This window comes from Zalophus californianus, chromosome 4 (genome assembly GCF_009762305.2).
Source record: "Zalophus californianus isolate mZalCal1 chromosome 4, mZalCal1.pri.v2, whole genome shotgun sequence".
Classification (NCBI taxonomy): Eukaryota; Metazoa; Chordata; class Mammalia; order Carnivora; family Otariidae; genus Zalophus; species Zalophus californianus.
In genome coordinates this window covers 104966961-104988838 of record NC_045598.1, presented here as the reverse complement: position 1 = coordinate 104988838, position 21878 = coordinate 104966961, and the positions used below count along the sequence as shown (strand labels likewise).

Below are 21878 nucleotides of genomic sequence, written 5' to 3'. Positions count from 1 at the left end.
TACTATCAATAAAGATATTTTGGGGGTGCCTGGGTGGCTCAGTCGGTTGAGCGTCTGCCTTCGGCTCAGGTCGTGATCCCAGGGTCCTGGAATCAAGCCCCACATCGGGCTCCCTGCTCAGCAGAGCCTGCTTCTCCCTCTTGCTCTGTCTCTCCCCTCGGCTTGTTCTCTCTCTCAAATGATAAACAAATAAAATCTTTATTTATTTTTTTAAAAGATTTTATTTATTTATTCATGAGAGACAGACAGAGAGAGAGGGAGAGAGGCAGAGGGAGAAGCAGGCTCCCTAGGAGCAGGGAGCCCGAAGCGGGACTCGATCCCAGGACCCTGGGATCATGACCTGAGCCGAAGGCAGACACTTAACCATCTGAGCCACCCAGGCGCCCAACAAATAAAATCTTTAAAAAAAAAGATATTTTGAATTGATGAACCAAAGAATAGTTGAGTGAGAATGAGACAACAGTAATCACAGATGGTTACAGATTTTTGGAGGAAATTCTGGAGGAAACTGGGATTTCAGGGGCTTAATCCAAATTTCTTCATAACTAAATTTTTCCATCTGAAAATTGGTGTTTTGAGGTAAAGTGAATCATCCAAATTGTGCTCCTATTTTGCTGAGTTTGTTCTACTGATCGGCTCCACTGGGGTGCTTTTTGGTGGCTTACTGTACCCACTGTACCCTCCAAAACCAGAGGTTTGAGGGCCAGAAGATAGCTGATGCGGTTAGATTTTTAAATGAAACTGAAATGAAAGTTCACTTCCTCATTGTGGATACCTCATGTGACAAGCCCGGTATCTTTTTAAAGTCAGTGTGACTAAAGACCCTCTGCTGCCTTCAAACCTTTGGAGAGGGCTTGCCTTCCCGCATTCATAGTATGGGAGCACCTGCCGGTTCTATGATGTACGTACTGTCTGGTCTTTTTCTACCGCTTGGTCTTTAAACCCTCCGTTTGTGTCTTTAGCTTGCCGTGCCTGCCAGGCTTTAAACTGTTGGTTTCAGGAAGTAAACGAAAATATTGTGCCGCTCAATTTGCCTCTTGTTTTTTTGACTAAAGAAAATCTTTTTTGAAAAGTTAAATGTCTGCTTGCACATCTAAACCTGGGGCTGAAACGTAGCTTTTTTTGGAATATAATCTGAAGATTTACATGGCTGAACTTGCAGCTGTTTTGAATTTAAAAGAATCAGAAAAGAAAGTAGAATCCAGTTTGAGGGAGGTAGTCACTGAATTCTGTTCAAGTCTTTTTGCATTAGATATAGAAGTGGTGTTTTCAAAAGTACTTAAGCGCTTCCTTTGAAATAGATATTTCGATTATTAGAAAAACTGGTTAAAAAATAAAATGACTCTAGGATTTGAAAGCAATATATGGGAGGTGTCTTTCAATTACCTCTAAACAATGTGGATACTTAAATAGACCAATTAAGAAGAGCCCATGTATTCAAAAATTATGCAGATAAACTGATTTTTCAAAGGTCTGCCCCTTGAGAATGGTGGGGGGCGATTTCCCTTGATTAGATTTGTTGGCAAATCCTGTAAAGTCCCTGCCTCCCTCTCCTACCCAGTTCCCCCTACTTTGGATGAAAGTTTGGCATACCAGGTATCAGGAAATTTCTGAAAATCACTTTCTAAAGTGCTACTAAGTATTGGAAGTGGTATTCCAGTCATAAATCTACAGGTTACTCCTTGTGACAATAAATCCCAGAAAGTTTCCTGTATAATTCTGATTTGTATTGTCCTTTTGACAGACTTTACAGTGCTTTTTTTTAATGTAAAAATTTGGTCACAATATATGCAGATAATAGCTACTTTTCTTATGTTACCTTTCCTTTAACAGAAGGAAATGGCTGGTTTGCATGCTCCTGGCGTGCTCCTGTGCACAGGCACAGTTGCATAAAGATCCCACTCTGGACCATCACTGGAATCTTTGGAAGAAAACCTATGGCAAACAATACAAGGAAAAAGTACGTGGGATTGTTACTTGGACAATTTGCTTTTGCTCGAGTATCCTATGCTTTCTCCCCCTCAAAATTATATTCTTACAAGCAATGTTTTCAATAAATGTTTACGCATTCATTTCTTGCCAGATTCTATTCTTGGTACCAGAGATATAGCAGGAAACAAAGTTCCTGTTTTTGTGGAGCTCATATGATAGCAGGGGAGACAGGAATTAAGTAAATAAATAAGCAGATATATAGTATGGTAGGTGGTGACAACTGCAGTAGAGAAAAATAAAGCAGGGCATGGGGGTCTAGCGAGACCTAGATCTGGAGGGCTCTGGGAGATGGCTGTGAGGGGCTGGAAGTGATTATTCTTTATATACAACAGAATGCTCAGGGAAGTACCCTCATCAAAGGTGACACGTGAGCCAAGAATTCACAGAAACCAGGGAGCAAACAAAGTTGTAATGGGAATGCAGGTTCCAGGTCAAGGGGGATAAAGTACATGTTTGGGGACAAAAAGACCTATTTCAGTCCCTGGGCATAGAAGCACTACCAGATGTTGTTTTTTGACTTTCAATTCCCATGGTGTACTTTTGTTTTTATTTCAATGAATACTTACTGATTTTTTAAAAGATTTTATTTATTATTTGACACATAGAGAGAGAGAGTGAGAGAGAGAGCAACAAGTGGGGGGAGCTACAGGCAGAGCAAGAGGGAGAAGCAGGCTCCCCGCTGAGCAAGGAGGGCTCCATCCCAGGACCCTGGATCATGACCTGAGCTGAAGGCAGATCCTTAACCCACTGCGCCACCCAGGTGTCCCGGTTAAGGTCTTAAAAATCAGGAAATATATGGGGCACCTGGGTGGCTCAGTCGGGTAAGCATCTGCCTTTGGTTCAGGTCATGATCCCGGGGTCCTGGAATCGAGCCTGAGCCCCCTGTTGGGCTCCCTGCTCAGCAGGGAGTCTGCTTCTCCCTCCTCCCTTGCTCCTCCCCCACGCTCATGCTCTCTCTGTCAAGTAAATGAAATCTTTTTTTAAAAAAAAAGACCTTAACCCTAGCGCTTCAAATAACTGAGTCTTATAACTACATACTATTTCTGAGTTTGGGGGTGCCTGGCTGGCTCAGGAGACTCTTAATCACAACTCTTATTCTCAGGGTCGTGAATTTAAGCCCCATGCTGGGCATGGAGCCTACTCAAAATAATATTTCTGAGGGGCAGCTGGCTGACTCAGTCAGTGGAGCATGTAACTCTTGATCTCGGGGTTGTGGGTTCGAGCCTCACGTTGGGTATAGATTACTTAAAAATAAAATCTTTAAGATATATATATCTCTGACTTTGTAAGCAAGAATTATGTATTAACTTCTTTGATACATTATTTTTGTATAAAAATGACACTTTTAGTAGGATGTGCACTGAGTTGTTTTCTTAGTAGTGATGAATTTTACCCTCATCCAATCCCCTTTAGAAACAAGCCTCTAATTTCAAGGTTAACCAGAGTAAGTTGTTCAGTTAGCACCACTATCTGGTTAGATGAATACTATCTCTCTTTTTAATGATTCCAGTCCCTTGGAAGGAATGAAAATAACTTTTGATTAGTATTCTACTTTTATAATTTATTTCAAAGTTCAAATAACATAATGCTTTTGCACACTTAATAAACTATAGTATAGTGTAAATGTGACTTTTATATGCATGGAGAAACCAAAACTTTTATTTGACTCACTTTACTGTGGTATTTGCTTTACTGCAGTAGTCTGGGGCTGAGCCTACAGTAGTTTTTAGATATGCCTGTGACTATGTTCTTCTTCCTTACGTTTTAGAACGAGGAAGTAGCAAGGCGTCTTATCTGGGAAAAGAATCTAAAATTTGTGATGCTTCACAATCTGGAACACTCAATGGGAATGCATTCATATGATCTAGGCATGAACCATCTGGGAGACATGGTAAGTAAATTACAAATAATCCTACTTTCATCTCTGGGTACGCATGATTTCCATCTCCCCAAAGGCAATCTGAAGGTAAACAGCAAAGGAATGTGTGTGTGTACAAAGTTAGAAAACAGTAGAATTTAAGGACATGAGAATTTGCAGATTCCTTGTTTAGTCCTACTGTGACCACTTTCCTTAATAATTTTTTTAGAGGCATACTTGAAACTCAGAGGCTAGTATTGCTTTTGTTTTTTATTAATTCTAGAAAGCACTGCCCAAAGAGTACTCACAATCTTTTAGAGTAAGTTATCATACTTATGTACATCTGAACTGATAATTCAGTATGGTCCACCTGCCTTCTTAATGAGAGAGTGTGGGTATTTAATATCACAAATACTCTTCTGTTAGTTTTTAAAATGTTTTCTACCCTACAAAACTTTACTGTTGAGGCCAAAATTAAGAATCATAGTACCTCTTGGAAGAGAACACCCTGGGTAGATTAAATTTCTACCTAAATGCAGGCATCTTCTTTGTAATTCTTTCTCACAAGGAAAACCAGTTCAGTCCACTTTTTAGACAGCCCTTGTATAAAATTCTGCCTTGCTTTAAACCAAAAATCTGCCTTCCTGTAACTTCTAGTTTTTATCACTTTCTTCTTCTTCCCAATGCCTAAATGGTTGCTAGGACAGAGTGTGAAAGAGACCCAGATAATTCACCTATCAGATACTTAGCAATACCTATGTTGGTCACAACTACCACTAGTTTTTCTAGGTTGTTAAATTTATTCACAGTTACAGTTATTAGAATATTGAAAAGAAGGTCATAAGTAAAAGGAGATATATATATATTTGTCTTGTAGACCAGTGAAGAAGTGATATCTTTGATGAGTTCCCTGAGAGTTCCCAGCCAATGGCAGAGAAATATCACTTACAAGTCAAACTCTAATCAGAAATTGCCTGATTCTGTGGACTGGAGAGAGAAGGGGTGTGTTACTGAAGTGAAATACCAGGTGAGTATTGTTATCTCAGGCTTCTGTACACCCGGAAGAGCTCTCTCTTCTGTCAATACTTAGTCCAGCTACCTAATTTGGCAGCAGAATCTCCCTAATGTTATTTCTAATGATTTTTGTTATTCGTGTCTTCCCAACTAAATTGTAAGCTCCTTGAGGACAATGTCCACATATCATACTTTATTTGTATTCTCCACAGTTTAGTCCTTGTTTAGTCCTGCTGTAACCACTTTCCTCAACAAATTTTTTAGAGGAATATTTGAAACTTGCGGGCTACTATTGCTTTTGTTTTTTTATTAATTCTAGAAAGCCTTGTTTGAAGATTACTCACAATCTTTTAGAGTAAGTTACCATACTTACATAAATCTAAATTGATAATTAGAATACCAATGGTTAGAGCCACATTAGACAAAACTGTGAACTGAGCAAATATGTTTCTTTAAGACAGATTTTTAGTGCTCATACTATCGATCAACTGCACTGGACCTTCCACCAAGCCAATTGCCTGAGAAACAGTATTGTGTATGTGAGAGAATATTGATCAGGAAGTTTCTCCCTACATTTCAGGATTGAAGGAGAGGGAAAACCCAGAGCTGAGAGTGGCCTGTAAATTGTACCAGTCAACTCATGACTAGGCTTGCATTGTTACAGTAAGAAATACAGTGTGGGTTTTATAAATTTGTTCCTATGTTTTTGTATTTCCTTTAGTTCGCTTTAAGGGGTGCCTGGGTGGCTCAGTTGGTTAAGCATCGGACTCTTGATCTCAGCTCAGGTCTTGATCTCAGTGTTGTGAGTTCAAGCCCCATGTTGGACTCTATGCTGGCCATGGAGACTACTTTAAAAAAAAAGAGTGGCAAAAATCCTAAATAAGGGTAAAACACATGTATCACCTTATAGGTGAGGGTAAGGGAGAAGAAGCCGAGTGTTCTGAGCATCTGCCCCAGCTGGTAACCAATGAAGAAAGTAAACATATATTTTTATTTTTATTTATTTATTTATTTAATTTACTTTTTTTTAAAGATTTTATTTATTTATTTGACAGAGAGATAGAGGGAGGGCACAAGTAGGCAGAGTGGCAGGCAGAGGAAGAAGGAGAAACAGGCTCTCCGCTGAGGAGGGAGACTGATGTGGGGCTCGATCCCAGGATCCTGGGATCATGACCTGAGCTGAAGGCAGACACTTAACCAACTGAGCCACCCAGGCGCCCCTTTTATTTATTTTTAAAGATTTTATTTACTTATTTGAGAGAGAGTGAAAGCGAAAGAGAGTAAACATATTTTTTAAAGAATTAATTAATTTATATTTGAGAGAGAGCCCAGGTGCGGGGAGGGGCTGAGGGAGAGGGAGAAGCAGAATCTCCACTGAGGAGAGTGCCTGACACAGGGCTCCATCCCAGGACCCCGGGATCATGACCTGAGCCAAAGGCAGACGCTTAACTGACTGAGCTACCCAGGTGTCCCAAAAGTAAAAATTAAGAAGTGAATGGTACTGCTAATATCTTATTCTGTTCTTCCTAGATATTTTTCTTGCAATTTCTAGTTTCTTACTAGAACTTGGCTGGCTCAGTCAGTAGAGCATGCAACACTCAATCTCCGGGTCATGAGTTCAAGCCCCATGTTGGTCATGGAGGCTACTTAAAAAAATAAGAAAATAAAAGTTTGGGAAGATCCAGTAAAGTACACATTTAGGTATTAAATATAAACAATCTAATGGAGCTCCTTTCCCTGGATGCTTGCATTTTAATGGGTGATTTTGCTTTAACCAAAAGCAAATTCAATTTGCTTCCTTTGGGTAGAGAGCAAGGTGGAATGAAGGAAGAAGTGAAGAGAACAATTATGATAAGGCTCTGGATCTTTTTTAACTAAAGCAGCTTTGTGTTTTTCTGTTTGTTTATGCTTCCCTGTAAACTATCTTTGATCAAAAAATTATGAAGCTAAAAATGTGTGGAAAAAGGGGCACCTGGGTGGCTCGGTCGTTAAGTGTCTGCCTTCGGCTCAGGTCATGATCCCAGGGTCCTGGGATCGAGCCCCGCATTGGGCTCCTTGCTCAGCAGGAAGCCTGCTTCTCCCTCTCCCACTCCCCCTGCTTGTATTCCCTCTCTCTGTCAAATAAATAAAATCTTTAAAAAAAAAGTTTGAGAATATTTAACCATATATTTTCAGGCCTTATTTGACAGGAGAAAAGGTATTTTAGGTCAAGAGCTCCTCTCAAAATCACTGTACTGTAGATGACTATCTACCTTACTTATGGGTGAAGATAGCTGGGATCTAGTGCATGCTCAGTAGGTACTGTTTCTTAATATATTTGATTATGGCAATTATGCTCTGAGCTCAGCCATTTGCAAATCTCTCCCAATATAGGACCTTGCTCAGAGAATAATCAAGTATTTCATCTTCATGTCCATGTCTAAGAAATGAAGAAACTGTAGTGCGGGGAGCTGTTCCTGTAACAACCGACAGAACTGACATGTTGGGAGGTACCCAGTTTGTGTTATGGAAGTCCTCCTTCCCGACTCTCTGATTACCTTTGTGACCTTGTCTCTGTTTTAGGGTGCTTGTGGTGCTTGTTGGGCTTTCAGCGCTGTGGGGGCCCTGGAAGCACAGCTGAAGCTGAAAACAGGAAAGCTGGTATCCCTGAGTGCACAGAACCTGGTAGATTGCTCAACTGAAAAATACAGGAATGAAGGCTGCCATGGTGGCTTCATGACAGAGGCTTTCCAGTATATTATTGATAACAAGGGCATCGATTCGGAAGCTTCCTATCCCTACAAAGCTATGGTGTGTCACAAGCAAACTTTTTTGGGACTTTATGCTATCCCTTGACTAACTGAATTAAACTCACAACCAAGCCAATCGCTTGAGAAGCAGTGTATGAAAATCCTGATCAAGAATTCTTAAATTTTCAAGAGTTCGCTGCATTAGTCAGTAGTCTTCTTAATTCATCAGTGGCACAATGGTCTTAAACAAGTAGAATTCATGAAAAATGGATTTTCAGTAAACCTGAGATTTCTTTCTGTTCATCTGCTTGGTATTTCAACTTGTTTTTCCTACGGCCTCCCATGCTCAACCTCATTCTCAGATCATCAACCACATCATTCTCCTACCTACTAAAAAGCTAAATAATGCTCTCTTCTTTCTCCTCACAAGTTCATGACATATTTTGTTAAATGAATTAATATATCCATATTACTGAAAATTTAGAAAACATAAAAATACCACTCCAAAACATTCTACCTTAACCACCATTATTTTGGTTTATTTCTTTCAAGTTCTTTGTCCTATTAAGCATTTAAAAAACCATACATGTATGCACAACAAAAGTGAATATTTATAACCTCTCTTTCCTACTAAAATATGCACTCTAAGTGTTTTTCAGATTACATGGTCTTTATAAACCATCATTATGCACGCATTATATCATCAAAAAGATTTTAAAGAAGTTCTAGTATAGAGTTTATGATCTTTACATAGTATACCCCTACAATCCACCTGAGAGGGACATTATCCAGCAACTTTTGCATGCATGAAGATGTTCACAATTTAAAACAATATAATCATTATGTATTTCCTCTGTTACTGGTGAAACATGGAACTGTTAGGGTTTTGGAAGATTTGATTTTTCTTCCTTTAAAAGGAAGAAGGAACCTTAGGCATCGGAAAGGCTAAATGAGGAAAGAAAGCATATTTGAAATCCAGACTTAGGATGTTGGTAATATAAAGGAAGTTGATTTATACCTTTTTTTGCAGGATGGAAAGTGCAGGTATGACTCAAGAAATCGAGCTGCCACATGTTCAAAGTATACTGAACTTCCCTTTGGCAGCGAAGATGCCTTGAAGGAAGCTGTGGCCAATAAAGGACCTGTGTCTGTTGCTATTGATGCAAAACACTCTTCTTTCTACCTGTACAGAAGTGGTAAAAACTCAGATGTGCTATCTTCTTATTATATGCGGCCCCTGCACCATAAGAAAGAATATTATCCTTCCCCATCACCCCACCTCTGATTGTTCAGGTTAAACAGAATCCTTCATTTCATATATGTATTTTATATCCAGTTCTAATTAGTAAAGTAATACTCAACAAAATTTCCTAGTACTATAGGCCAAGTACTATGATAAATTCTTTCCATGCATTATCTTATTTAATCCTCACAATAACCCTATTTTAGAGATGAACAAGTCTTAGGCAGTTAACTTGCCAAAAGTCATAGTCTGGAAGTGGTCAGCTAGGATTAGAAACCATGCTACTTTGACTCCAGAGCCTGGGCTCCTAACCCCTGGAGCCACTGTGCACTGTAGGTGCAGCACTGCGGGATACAAGGAGGGCACCCGCCAGTGTTAGAGCATTGTGTTAAACCAAGTAAATGGCTATACTGTTTTATTTAAAAAAAAAAAGCCTCACCCGAAGATCATTTCATCTAGTAAAGAATAAAAATATACGGAATAAACAATTTAGGAATATATACAAAGAAATACAGTAACTGACATAACTGAGTCTATATAAATTAAAAATAATTAGAAAAAGGGGGCACCTGGGTGGCTCAGTCGGTTAAGTATCCAACTCTTGATTTCAGCTCAGGTCATGATCTCAGGGTAGTGAGATTGAGCCCCATGTCAGGCTCTACACTCAGCACAGAGTCTGCTTGGGATTCTCTCTCTCTCTCTCTCTCCCTCTGCCCCTCCTCTTGCTCGTGCTCACTCGTGGTCTCTCTCTCAAATAAATAAATAAATAAAATCTTTAAAAAGTAATTAGAAAAAGGTAGCTGTTTATCAAAGATTTCTGAGGGAACTGTGACTGGATCAATGCCAAACTTGGCAAGAAAACCAATAAATACAGAATTGATGGCAAAGAATTATGAACTCCACATAGTTTAATGAGAGCATATGTTCCTAAAATCATAATTCAACTTGCTTGCCATGTATATAAAACAGTCTACTAAAAGCAATAGCATTTTCAAATGTCCTTATTATCACATACCGTTCACTCTTTTTCTCCACCTATATTTTATTCTCAGGTGTCTACTATGACCCATCCTGTACTCAGAATGTGAATCATGGTGTATTAGTGGTTGGCTATGGTAACCTTAATGGGAAAGACTACTGGCTTGTGAAAAACAGGTAATATATTTGCACTTTAGTGCATATTTAATTAAAATAAGGAATTTGATGGTGCTTCAACAAATGCTTTCCTGTGATTATGATGATGATGATTATGATAATGACAATGATAAACATTCATAGCTTCTTATAAAGTAACATTATAAATTAATTACTCAGTGCCCCCATTTCCTCACTTCCTATTCTGGCTTCAGCAGTTTATTTTCATGATTTTTCTTCTAGAATACTTCTCTGACCGTTCCTTCTCAGTCTCCTTTATAAATATCTATTCCTCTGCTTAGTCCCCAAATGTTGGTCTTTCCTCCGGGGCTCCATCCTTTGCCCGTTACTCTTCTTAGCCTACACTTTTCTTGTGATTTTAGCCATAACCTATATGCTGATAACTTTAAAGCTCAAGCTCTAGCTCTATCCTCTGCCCTGAAATTCGGACTTATTTATCTGGACATATCCACTTCCATGTATCTTAGTTTCTCCAAACTCAGTATATTCAAGGAATTCAGTACCCTCTCTACCATATTGTGTCCTTCCCCAGAACTTCCTATCTCACTAAATGGCAACGACATACAACACAGTCACCCAATTAGATACTATAGATTTGTTGTAGGCCAGATCTAATCAAGCAATAAGTCAAACTAATTTCCCACATATCTGTCCTTGCTTCTGTCACCTCTCCATTTCTTCCATTATTGCTTTGGTTCAGACATCTCTTGCCTGGACTATTCCTGTAGCCTTCAAGCTGGTCTCCTTTACTCTCAAATCCATCTTTTGTAAACTGCTTCCAAACTGGTATGTCTCAGATATGACAAACTGGGCTTATAATTGTTCTACAGAGTACCATTTGGTATAAAATTAATGTTCCCTAGTGGAGAAGACAAGTCATCTATGTTGTGGTCCCTGCCTGGCTTGCCAGGCTCAGTTGCTGGCACTTGTCTCACACTTTTCATTCCAGTTACATTGAATTATACACAGAGTTCCTATACATACCATTTTGTCTTTAATATCTTCATGTCTTGGTTATGCTATTCCCTCTGCCGGGAACATTCTTTCTCCTCACTTGGTTTATTTCTCCTTTTCCTTCAAAACCAGCTAAGGCATTCTCGTATACCAGAAATTTCCTTCTAAATCCTTGGGCTGGGTAAAATGTCTTTTTTCTATGTTTGCAAAATGTCTTATGTACACTGGAGTATTTTATACATTATATTTAAATTGTATGTTTACCTATCTATGACTAATATTCGGTATGCACCTTTGGGGTAAAGATCTGTATTGTCCTTGTGTCCTTAGCACAATACATGGCACACATAGAAGATGGTAGTATTTGTATGGCCTATTGGGAAAGTAGTTGAGGAAACAATATCTTGGTTCACTTGTAACCTATTCACAGCACTGATCAGCTTGGGCCTGGACCAGTGATAATGTTTTTATATGAAGCAATGTTTTCACTTACATCTTTTTTCTTGTTGACTTCCTACAGTATGTATTCTAACTTCCCTTCCCTATTGAAACTGCTCTTCTGGAAGACCATTTATATCTTTTAGTGTTTAAATTCAAAACTCCTTCTCAGCACTTACTCATTCAGTGAGCATTTACTAGGCATCTACAATGTGATGGGCATTATCTAGGCCCTGGAAATACAAAAATTAATGAGAAATCATCCTGTCCCAAAAAAAGCTCACATAACAGTCCAGTGGGGAATTAGATATATTTTTAAAACAATAAAACACAACACATCACGGTATAATGATACATGTCTCAATGGCTATGGGGCCATAGATGAGGAGATGCCTAACTGCCTAAAAGTTTCACAGAGAAGGCGCTACTTATTTGCATTAAGTTTTCAGATGAGTGGAATTGTTCATGTGTTAGAGGAGGAAAATAAATGGCCCAATCACCTAAAAAGGATATGCAATGGCACACAAATGTGAAAAATCTCTCGGCTTTATGAACTCTCTACTGCATTTATTTCTTTGGCATCTACGAAATAAGACATAACACTATCCTGACTCATTTTGCTGTATCAGCTTTAGCCTCATTTCTTACTTTCTTCCACCTGTCCCTTATGCTCAAGCTCTAGCTGTACTAACGAATACTCATCTGCAACTTTAGTTTCAACTATTGCCATTATGTGGGTGACAGCCAATTCACAAACTCTAAAAACGATCTCTCTACTAAGCAACAGACTTCCATGTCCAACTTCCAACTTGACAGCTTTGTGAAAAAATCCAAATTTCCAGGTCGCCTGGGTGGCTCAGTCAGTTAAGCAACTGACTCTTGGTTTCAGCTCAGGTTGTGGTCTCATGGGTTTTAAGATGGAACCTCGGGCCCCCAGCTGCCCTGCCCTCCACACTCAGCAGGGAGTCTGCTTGAAGAGTCTCTCCCTCTGCCCCTCCCGCCACTCACATGTGCTCTCTCTCTAAAAAATAAATAAATATTTTTTAAAAAATCCAAATTTCCAGGTGCCTGTGTGGCTCAGTTGGTTAAGCATCTGCCTTCAGCTTGGGTCATGATCCCAGGGTCCATGGGAGTCCCATGTCAGGCTCCCTGCTCAGTTGGGAGTCTACGTCTCCTTCTGCCCCTCCCTGCTTGTGTTCTCTCTCTCTCTTGCTCCCTCTCTCTCTTAAATAAGTAAAATCTTTAAAAAAATGCAAGTTTCCCACCTGCCTACCCTACTGCTACTCACAACACACACATACTCTCTCTCTCTCAACAAGTCTAAATTCAAATTCCCTCTCTCCTTCCATCTAAACTTTCCTTCCACTCTCCACCCCTGAAAAGTATTTTAGAATAAGCCCAAGGGAAAATAATTCCCTATTTTGAGTAATGCATCACCATCTTCAGGTTATCAAAGCCTTGGTATCATCTTGGACTCTCCTGTCTCTCCTTCAATCCATATAGCCCTGTCCATTCGGCCTTTGAATCATATTTTATATTTCTTTCTATTCCTGCTCTATTTCAGATTCCATTCTCACCCAGCCTCGGAAGTATCTTCTTAAAATATAGATCATGTAAACCCATGGTCAAAAATTCTAAATAGTTTACCATTGTCATCATAATGAAGTCTAAATTCCTAATCAGGTGTTCAAGATTCTCCATTATCTAGTTTCCAACATAGCTTTCTAGACTTTTCTCCCCCTATGTTCTCATGCACCCATATTTACACTCTGGCCACAGTGAACTACTTACTCATCATTCCTAAGTTTATAGACACTTAGCTATTTCTGTTTCTTATGCTATTTTATCTTTCTGAAATACCCTTAAAGCCCATTGCTGCCTACAGAAATCCCACCTGTCTATGGTGAAATGGGCACTTGCATACATTCCAGTGGAAGAATAAATTGTCACAATCCTTCTTGAAAGCAATTCGATAATATGAATCAAAACCTTTTTAAATGTTCACTTTCTTTGTCCAATTTTTTCTCATTTCTTTGAATCTATATGAAGAAAATAATCCTAAATATGGGGAAAGCTTCATACCCAATTTATGTAAATTGTAGCATTCATTCTTCTTCTTTAATAGTGAAAACCAGGGCGCCTGGGTGACTCAGATGGTTGAGTGTCTGCCTTTGGCTAATACCTAATAGGGACAATATTAAACTATTACACACTCAAGTCCATGTATTAGAAATTATATTTACTCAGACTATTATTAATAACCTGATAAAATACTTATAATAGATTTTTAAAATTTTTTTATTGTTATGTTAATCACCATACATTACATCATTAGTTTTGGATGTAGTGTTCCATGATTCATTGTTTGTGCATAACACCCAGTGCTCCACGCAGAACGTGCCCTCTTTAATACCCATCACCAGGCTAACCCATCCCCCCAACCCCCTCCCCTCTAGAACCCTCAGTTTGTTTTTCAGAGTCCATCGTCTCTCATGGTTGGTCTCCCCCTCCGATTTCCCCCCCTTCATTCTTCCCCTCCTGCTATCTTCTTCTTTTTTTTTTCTTAACATATATTGCATTATTATAATAGATGTTTAAATGGAGAATACTGGGCCACCTGGGTGGCTCAGTCATTAAGCATTTGCCTTTGACTTAGGTCATGATCCCAGGGTCCTGGGATCGAGCCCCACATCAGGCTCCCTGCTTGGCAGGAGGCCTGCTTCTCCCTCTCCCACTCCCCCTGCTTATGTTCCTGCTCTCGCTGTGTCTCTCTCTGTCAAATAAATAAATAATGATCTTTACATAGTATACCCCTACAATCCACCTGAGAGGGACATTATCCAGCAACTTTTGCATGCATGAAGATGTTCACAATTTAAAACAATATAATCATTATGTATTTCCTCTGTTACTGGTGAAACATGGAACTGTTAGGGTTTTGGAAGATTTGATTTTTCTTCCTTTAAAAGGAAGAAGGAACCTTAGGCATCGGAAAGGCTAAATGAGGAAAGAAAGCATATTTGAAATCCAGACTTAGGATGTTGGTAATATAAAGGAAGTTGATTTATACCTTTTTTGGCAGGATGGAAAGTGCAGGTATGACTCAAGAAATCGAGCTGCCACATGTTCAAAGTATACTGAACTTCCCTTTGGCAGCGAAGATGCCTTGAAGCCAGGCAGATCTTGGTTAGAATACTAGTTCCCTTGGGGCACCTGGATGGCACAGTGAGCTAAGCTTCTGATTCTTGGTTTCGGCTCAGGTCATGATCTTAGGGTCATGCATTTGAGCTCTACATCAGGCTCCACACTCAGCGGGGAGTCTGCTTGAGATTCTTTCCTTCTCCCTCTCCCTCCCCATCTGCCCCTCCCACGTGCATGCATGCACTCTCTCACTTGCTCTTTCTCTCTCAAATAAATAAATAAATAAAATATTTAAATGTTCAGCAATAGATAAATAGATAAGGAAGATGGGACACACACACACACACACACACACACACACACACACACACACAATAGACTATTACTCAGCCATAGAAAAAGAATGAAATCTTGTTATTCATGACAACATGTATGAACCTAGCATAATGCTAAGTGAAATAAGTTAGATAAACAAATACCATATGATTTCACTTATATGTAGAATCTAAAAAATAGAACAAAACAGAAATAGCGTCCTAGATACAAGAAGCAAACTAGTGGTTACCAGAAGGGGAAGGGTTTGGGTGGATGGGAAAAATAGGTAAAGGGGATTAACAGGTACAAACTTCCAGTTATAAAATAAATAGGTCATGGGGATATAATGTACAGTATAGAGAATATTGTCAATAATATTGTAATAACTTTGTATAGTGACAGGTGGTAACTAGACTTAGCATGAGGATCATTTGTAATGTATAAAAATATCAAATCACTGCGAAATCACGCTTGAAACTAATAGGATATTGTATGTCAATTATGCTTTTTCTTTTTAAAAAGGGAGGAGTTTAATCTAATCTACAGATCAATGAGTAATGGCCCAAAGTTATTGGGCATAGAATAATTTTAGCCTGGGGAAAAAAATTAAAAGCATTAACCATAAGCTAATGAGAACCTTAAATGTGAGTGACACACACTCCCCAAAAACTAAGAAAGCACCCAGAACACCTTTAAGCAATATCTGGTGAACTCTCTAAGATAAATAGTTGCAAAATTGATGGGTCTCTAGATAATGAGGTAAGTCAATGGAGCTGATGGATGGGAGACTGGAATGCCTCCTTTTCATCCATAAATGGATTAAATTAGTAAAATACAAGGTGGAAAAAAAGAACATATTCCATTTTCCCTCACTGAAAGCTACTGTCTGATCTTTCAGGAGATCCTGACTCTTAGAGTTAATGTTCTACATTAAACTCATATGTACTGCCTCCTCTCCATGGAATCAGAGGCTGGAAAAGAGTTAAAAAAGGAAAAAGTTGTAATCTAATGATTTTTCTTAGAGATTTCTCTACAAAGAGATTAGGAATGTACATATTGATTTATAACTCAAATAGGATATTTATTCCCACTACTCCACTGAAATCACTCTTGTCAAAATCAACAATCACCTCCATCTTGCCTCATTAAATAGTTGTCAGGTCTCATCTTCCTGCACTCTTAACGTTTGATGTATGGTTACTCTCTACTTTCCAAAACACTTTATTTGACTTTCAGGGGACCATACCCCCCTGATTTTCTTCCTACTTTACCTCTCAGTCTCCTGAGTTCTATAGTTCCTCTTATTCTTCCTCACTTTTATTTATTTTTTTTAAAGATTTTATTTATTTATTTATTTCACACACACACACACACACACACACACACACACACACAGAGCGAGCAGGAACACAAGCAGGGGGAGTGGGAGAGGGAGAAGCAGGCTTCCCGTGGAGCAGGGAGCCCAATGCGGGGCTTGATCCCAGGACCCTGGGATCATGACCTGAGCCGAAGGCAGACGCTTAACAACTGAGCCACCCAGGCGCCCCCTCACTTTTAAATACTATAATGCCTCAGGCCTCAATTTCTCTCTCTCTTTATACTCTTTTGATGATCTCATTTAGTGTCAGGGTTTTAAACAACAAGCAGATGATGACTCTCAACTTTACACCTTCAGCCCTATCTCTTTTCTGAACTCCAGACTCCATATCCAAAAGCCTACTATTTGACTTCTCCACCTGAGTATCTATAGGCCCCTTTAACTTAGCACGTCCAAAACAGACTCTTGACACCCTGCCCACTGCTCCAATTTTTCCCATCTCAGTGTATGCCAACAGCATTTACCCCAGGTCAAAATATTGGAACCATCCTTTCTTTCTTCGTTTGATACCTCACACCTAACCCATCAGCATATTCTGTCATTTCTATCATCATTAAATTTTCCCAAATCTTACCACTTCTCAATATCTCTACTGTTACTGCTCTAATTCAAGTCACCATCCATCTGTCTCTTGGTCTATTGCAATAGTCTCCTGACTGGTAGTTACTTCCCCTCTTGTTTGTTTGCAGTGAATCCTCTATACAGTAGCCAGGATGATCTTTCTGAAGCATAAAGCAGATGATGTTACTTCTCCCCAAATGCTCTAATGGCTTTCCTTTACACACAGAACAAAATCCATGACCTATAAAGCCATGACAATTTCTGGCCTCAGCCTGTATCTCCAACGACATTTCCCACTACATTCACCTGTCTCACTCAGCTCCAAGAACACTAGCTTTTTTTCAGTAACTTTTCTCAAGGTACACTTGCTATTTCTCACACATCAGGTTTATTCCAGCTCTTTTTCCAAATCTTTGCATCATTTGCACCTTCACTTACTGTCTTTGCTCAAATATTTCCTCAGAGAAGCATTCCCTAACTACTCCTTCTAAAATGTAGCCCTGAGGGATGCGTGGGTGGCTCAGTTCGTTAAGCATCTTCCTTCAGCTCAGGTCATTGATCCCAGGGTCCTGGGATCGAGTCCCGCATTGGGCTCCTTGCTCAGCAGGGAGCCTGCTCCCTCTCCCTGCCACTCCCCCTGCTTGTGGGTGTGCTCTCTCTCTCTCTCTGACAAATAAATAAATAAAGTCTTTAAAATAAATAAGTAAAATAAATAAATAAATAAAATGTAGCCCCAATTCCCAACATTCCATATCTCCTTACTCTGCTTTATTTTTCTTTATAGTACTTCTATTTTATCATATTATTTATTTGTTTATTGTATGTTTCCTATGTAGGCTTTGAAAAGACTTCGTCTATCTTGTTTGCCTAATGCCTAGAATAGTATCTGGCACAGCCTAGGAAGCTCAGAACTGCAGTTTATTACAAAAGAAACTGGCATACATTCTAGAAGGAATGTCTAACAAGTTAGTAGTCTACAATACGCAGGGAGAAGATAGGGTGGCCAACCATCTCACCATGTCAAATACTAATGGGTTTCCTAGGCCACAGGGCTTTTTTTTTTTTTAAACCAGAATAGTCCCTGGCAAACTGGACTGTTGGTTACTCTAGAAAAAGGCTGTATTTTTTTTAAAGGGGATAGACTCTACTTGAGTCCAATCAAATGGACTCAGACTTGGATAATAACAAACATAGCCACCTCTACTTACTGAGTATTTACTACATATACAGACACTGTGCAAGTACTTTAAATACATTTTCTCACTTAATTTTTAAGGTAACTTCCGAGATATGCATTTTATCTCCATAATACAGAATAGGAAACTCATGATACTAAGAGAGTTAAGAAACTTGCCTGCAGGTAAACGGTTTGAATGAAAGGGCTATAGAGCCAGTAACAATAAACAACTTGGTTAAGGACTAGAATGAACATTTGGAGCAGACGTTGCATAGTTCTGAAGGAAAGAATTTGTCCTCATGTTTATTTAGCTTGAGATTTTTAATCAGTTTTATTCTTTAAGGGAGGGTTAGCAGGACTCAGTCAAAAAGAGGTCTGGGATTTCTACAAAGTTTGGGACAGTTGATCTTGGTTTATGAAGCTGGGAAGAGTAAGCTATCCAGATTCTGAATAGGACCTCACTGAGTTCATACTGTTAGTAATTAGAACTCAATTCAACTTTCGTTACCAGAACTTAGGTTCAAATTCAATTTGTCTAAAATTTTTTACCTACTTTTTTAAAAATTTTATTTTATTATGTTAATTACCGTACATCATTTTGTAGTGTTCCATGATTCATTGTTTGCATATAACACCCAGTGCTCCATCCAATACGTGCCCTCTTTAATACCCATCACCAGGCTAACCCATCCCCCCAACCCCTTCTCCTCTAGAATCCTCAGTTTGTTTCTCAGAGTCCATAGTCTCTCATGGTTCATCTCCCCTGGAACAAATAATACATTATATGTTAAAAAAAAAAAAAAAGAAGATAATAGGAAGGGAAAAATGAAGAGGGGGAAATCGGAGGAGGAGATTTACATACTTTTTTAAGGCAGTGAAATAATTACAAAGCAAGATATAGTAAGATATCGATTATATAAGGTCCTGGATGTTCTGGTCTGAATTTCATCCCTCATGCTACCTCACTCACAGGAATAATGTAGGGTTAGGGATAGTATAAATGTTAGAGTAGGCCTTGGAGTAAAACAATCCTAGATTTGTGCTCTGGCTTCATGATTAACCATCTGAGCAAGCCATTTTACCACTTTGACCATTTTTCTCTTCAGTACAAAGAAGATACTACCCACCTCACAGGGTGGTAATAAAGTGAGGTAGTATATGTTAAGGTGCTTAGCACAGAGCTAAGTGCTCAATAAATGATGGCTATTAATATTAATAATAGCTTCACCAGAATTTATTATTATTGTCTTTGGATACTAAAAGAATACTGCATCCATTGATAAGAGGTAACAGTGGAGTTTGGATTTTATTCTAAAGATTTTGGGGAGGCATTAAAGGATTTTAAGCAGTGAAGTGGCAATAAATGAAAGGAAACAATAAAGAAGCCGTGAAAGAGTTTAAGAAGGAGTGAGCAGAGAGAGAAGGGAAAAAACAGGACACGTTATTATCTTAAGGCCAGGAGAGAAGTGGAGACAACCTCGTTAAGTGATAAGAGAAAAATAAGACCTGCGAAGTGTCCACTGTATGGCTGATACAGAGAATATTTCAGGCCCATTAGAGCACAGCCATTTTAAATGATGCTATTTGTCTGCTTTGCAATAAAGCAACATTTCTTAGTTTCTCCACCGCATGCAAAGACACAACCCACCTTTCCTTTGAGTCCTGAGCAAAAATTTGCAACGGCTTCCCTTTGCCTATGGAATTCAAACTACAGGCTCCTTAGCCTGTTGTTCTAAGCTCTTCACAACATAGCCCCAAACCAACTTTCTATCTTTTTTGTCTCCTACTACCCTAAAGACATCCAATTTTCCCTTCAACTAAATGTCTTGCTGTCCTCAGTAGGCATTTTCAGTAGGCATTTTCTCAAATTCATGCTTTTATTTGTATCCTAGTTATAGCACTTAATGAATTTGCTTCATAATTATTTGTATATCTGCAATTACAAAATCTCAGAGTCATAAGAAAACTTAAGAAAATATTTCTCTCACAAAAATCTTGTCAGTTTTTTCACTAGTCTGTGGCAAAATGAGACAAAAAGAATATTTTGGTGCATCCTTCATAAATATATAAATTTATTTGGCTCAAAGGACTATCCTTTAATTGGAGACTATGTCCTTTTAAGTTTTGTTTTGGTGTTGAGACATCCTTTCTTTTACAATATGATGGTGATATAAAGAGTATTTTTTTTAATGTCTGTACTTGCTAATTTAAAAATTGGTAACTTTGGGGTGCCTGGGTGGCTCAATCAGTTAAGCATCCGACTTGATTTCGGTTATGATCTCAGGGACATGGGATTAAATCCCACATTGCGCACCGTGCTCAGTGTGGAGTCCGCTTGAGATTCTCTCTCCCTCTCCCTCTGCCCCTGCCCCTATCCCTGCTCACTCGCTCTCTCTCTCTCAAAATCAATCAATAAAATCTTTAAAATACCTATAAAATATTGATCTTTAAAATACCTGTAAAATATTGGTAACTTTATGTAAATTTGCAAAATTTTTTTAATTCTCAAAGTTCATAAAATAAAAAAGCGAGAGAACCATTGATCTCTTCTAACCCTTACCTGACCCACAAATTCCCTCTGCAACATCTCTAACAAGTTATGCAAACCTCTGATTGAACACTTCCAGAGCCAGTGGAAGTGTTAGGAGCCACCTCCTCCTAAGATAGCATATTCCATTTTTTCACAGCTTTACCTGTGAGAAAAATCTTACCTCAGCTCCACTTCTAGGTCAAAAAGCTGTTTGAGAGCTGCACTTTTTATTGCTTACTTCAGAATTCCCTACTTTATGCCTTTTCCATGGTAGTCACTCAAAAATATTTCTTAATTGACATTCTCTAAAGGAATCTAAGTTTGACAAAAATTATAACCTATGATCCTGTAATGCAAAAACATTTAGCGATGGGGTCTTGGAAAGGACAATAACACCCTTTTCCTGCAGGAGGCATATTTACAAAGTAGGGGGATTAACGGTTTGGGATGGAATTTGTATTGTTTTCCTTAGGTATTAAGTCTATTCATCAATATAGCACTAAAGCTTTCCAGACTATCCTTTGAAAATTGCCTAAAAGCCCTGGGGAAATTATTATATTATTTTGTTCTAATTTTGTTTTATAGCTTTTCATATATAATCACTTTAGGAGAAAAACAATCTAGGAGATAAAAAGTTGATAATATGATTTGATTATATTCATTTGTAATTTTGTGTTATTTCTTTTTCTAAAGCTGGGGCCTCAACTTTGGTGAACAAGGATATATTCGGATGGCAAGAAACAGTGGAAATCACTGTGGGATTGCTAGTTATCCCTCTTACCCAGAAATCTAGAGGATCTCTTCATTTTATAACAAGTCCAAAAAAACAAAACACTTTCTCTTAACTTAATTTTACCTGCTATAACCTGTAGAAATAAGTATGTGTGGCCAGTGTATATTTACTGTACTAATAGAATATATTTTGACTCTTCTATTTTTTTTAGCTTTGCAGATATTGGAAAAATTTTGCTACATAAATTAATAATGCACTATAGATATACCTGTATGAGAACTGGTCAACTGAAGAAATCTGTCATGCTTGTTTTGTCACTCTTATTTTACATGCTTTGTCTTTTTAAGTTCCCGGATACCCTTTTGTAATATGATGGCATATAAATGCTTAATAAATATGTCTTTTCAACTTTGTATCATTACCACATACCATTCTTTTCTTATCCTTAGATAACTATTATAACCTATCATGAGGATGTAAATTATAGTATGCTGGTGAAGGGCTTTGGCAAATTTAATGGAGGAAACTACTAGGTTATTAATGTTGTGAGGGCTCAGATTGTATCTTTGCACATTAAAGGATTAGATAATTTTTTTAAAGTAGGCAAATACTTAAGATGCAATCTGTTTTTAAGCACTTTAGAAGAATCATTTTAATGAT

The 21878-nt window shown here is 38.5% G+C and overlaps 1 protein-coding gene across 1 annotated transcript; it reads left to right on the top strand.

Annotated features, from left to right (window-relative positions):
- The first annotated feature begins 748 nt into the window (after window positions 1-748).
- Window positions 749-21639, top strand: CTSS (cathepsin S). Its single transcript, XM_027576528.1, has 8 exons — window positions 749-901; window positions 1834-1960; window positions 3761-3883; window positions 4728-4877; window positions 7427-7654; window positions 8624-8789; window positions 9889-9991; window positions 21179-21639. Exons 1-8 carry the CDS (start codon window positions 876-878, stop codon window positions 21276-21278), a joined length of 1023 nt encoding a protein of 340 aa, XP_027432329.1. The 5' UTR covers window positions 749-875; the 3' UTR covers window positions 21279-21639.
- Window positions 21640-21878: the final 239 nt, after the last annotated feature.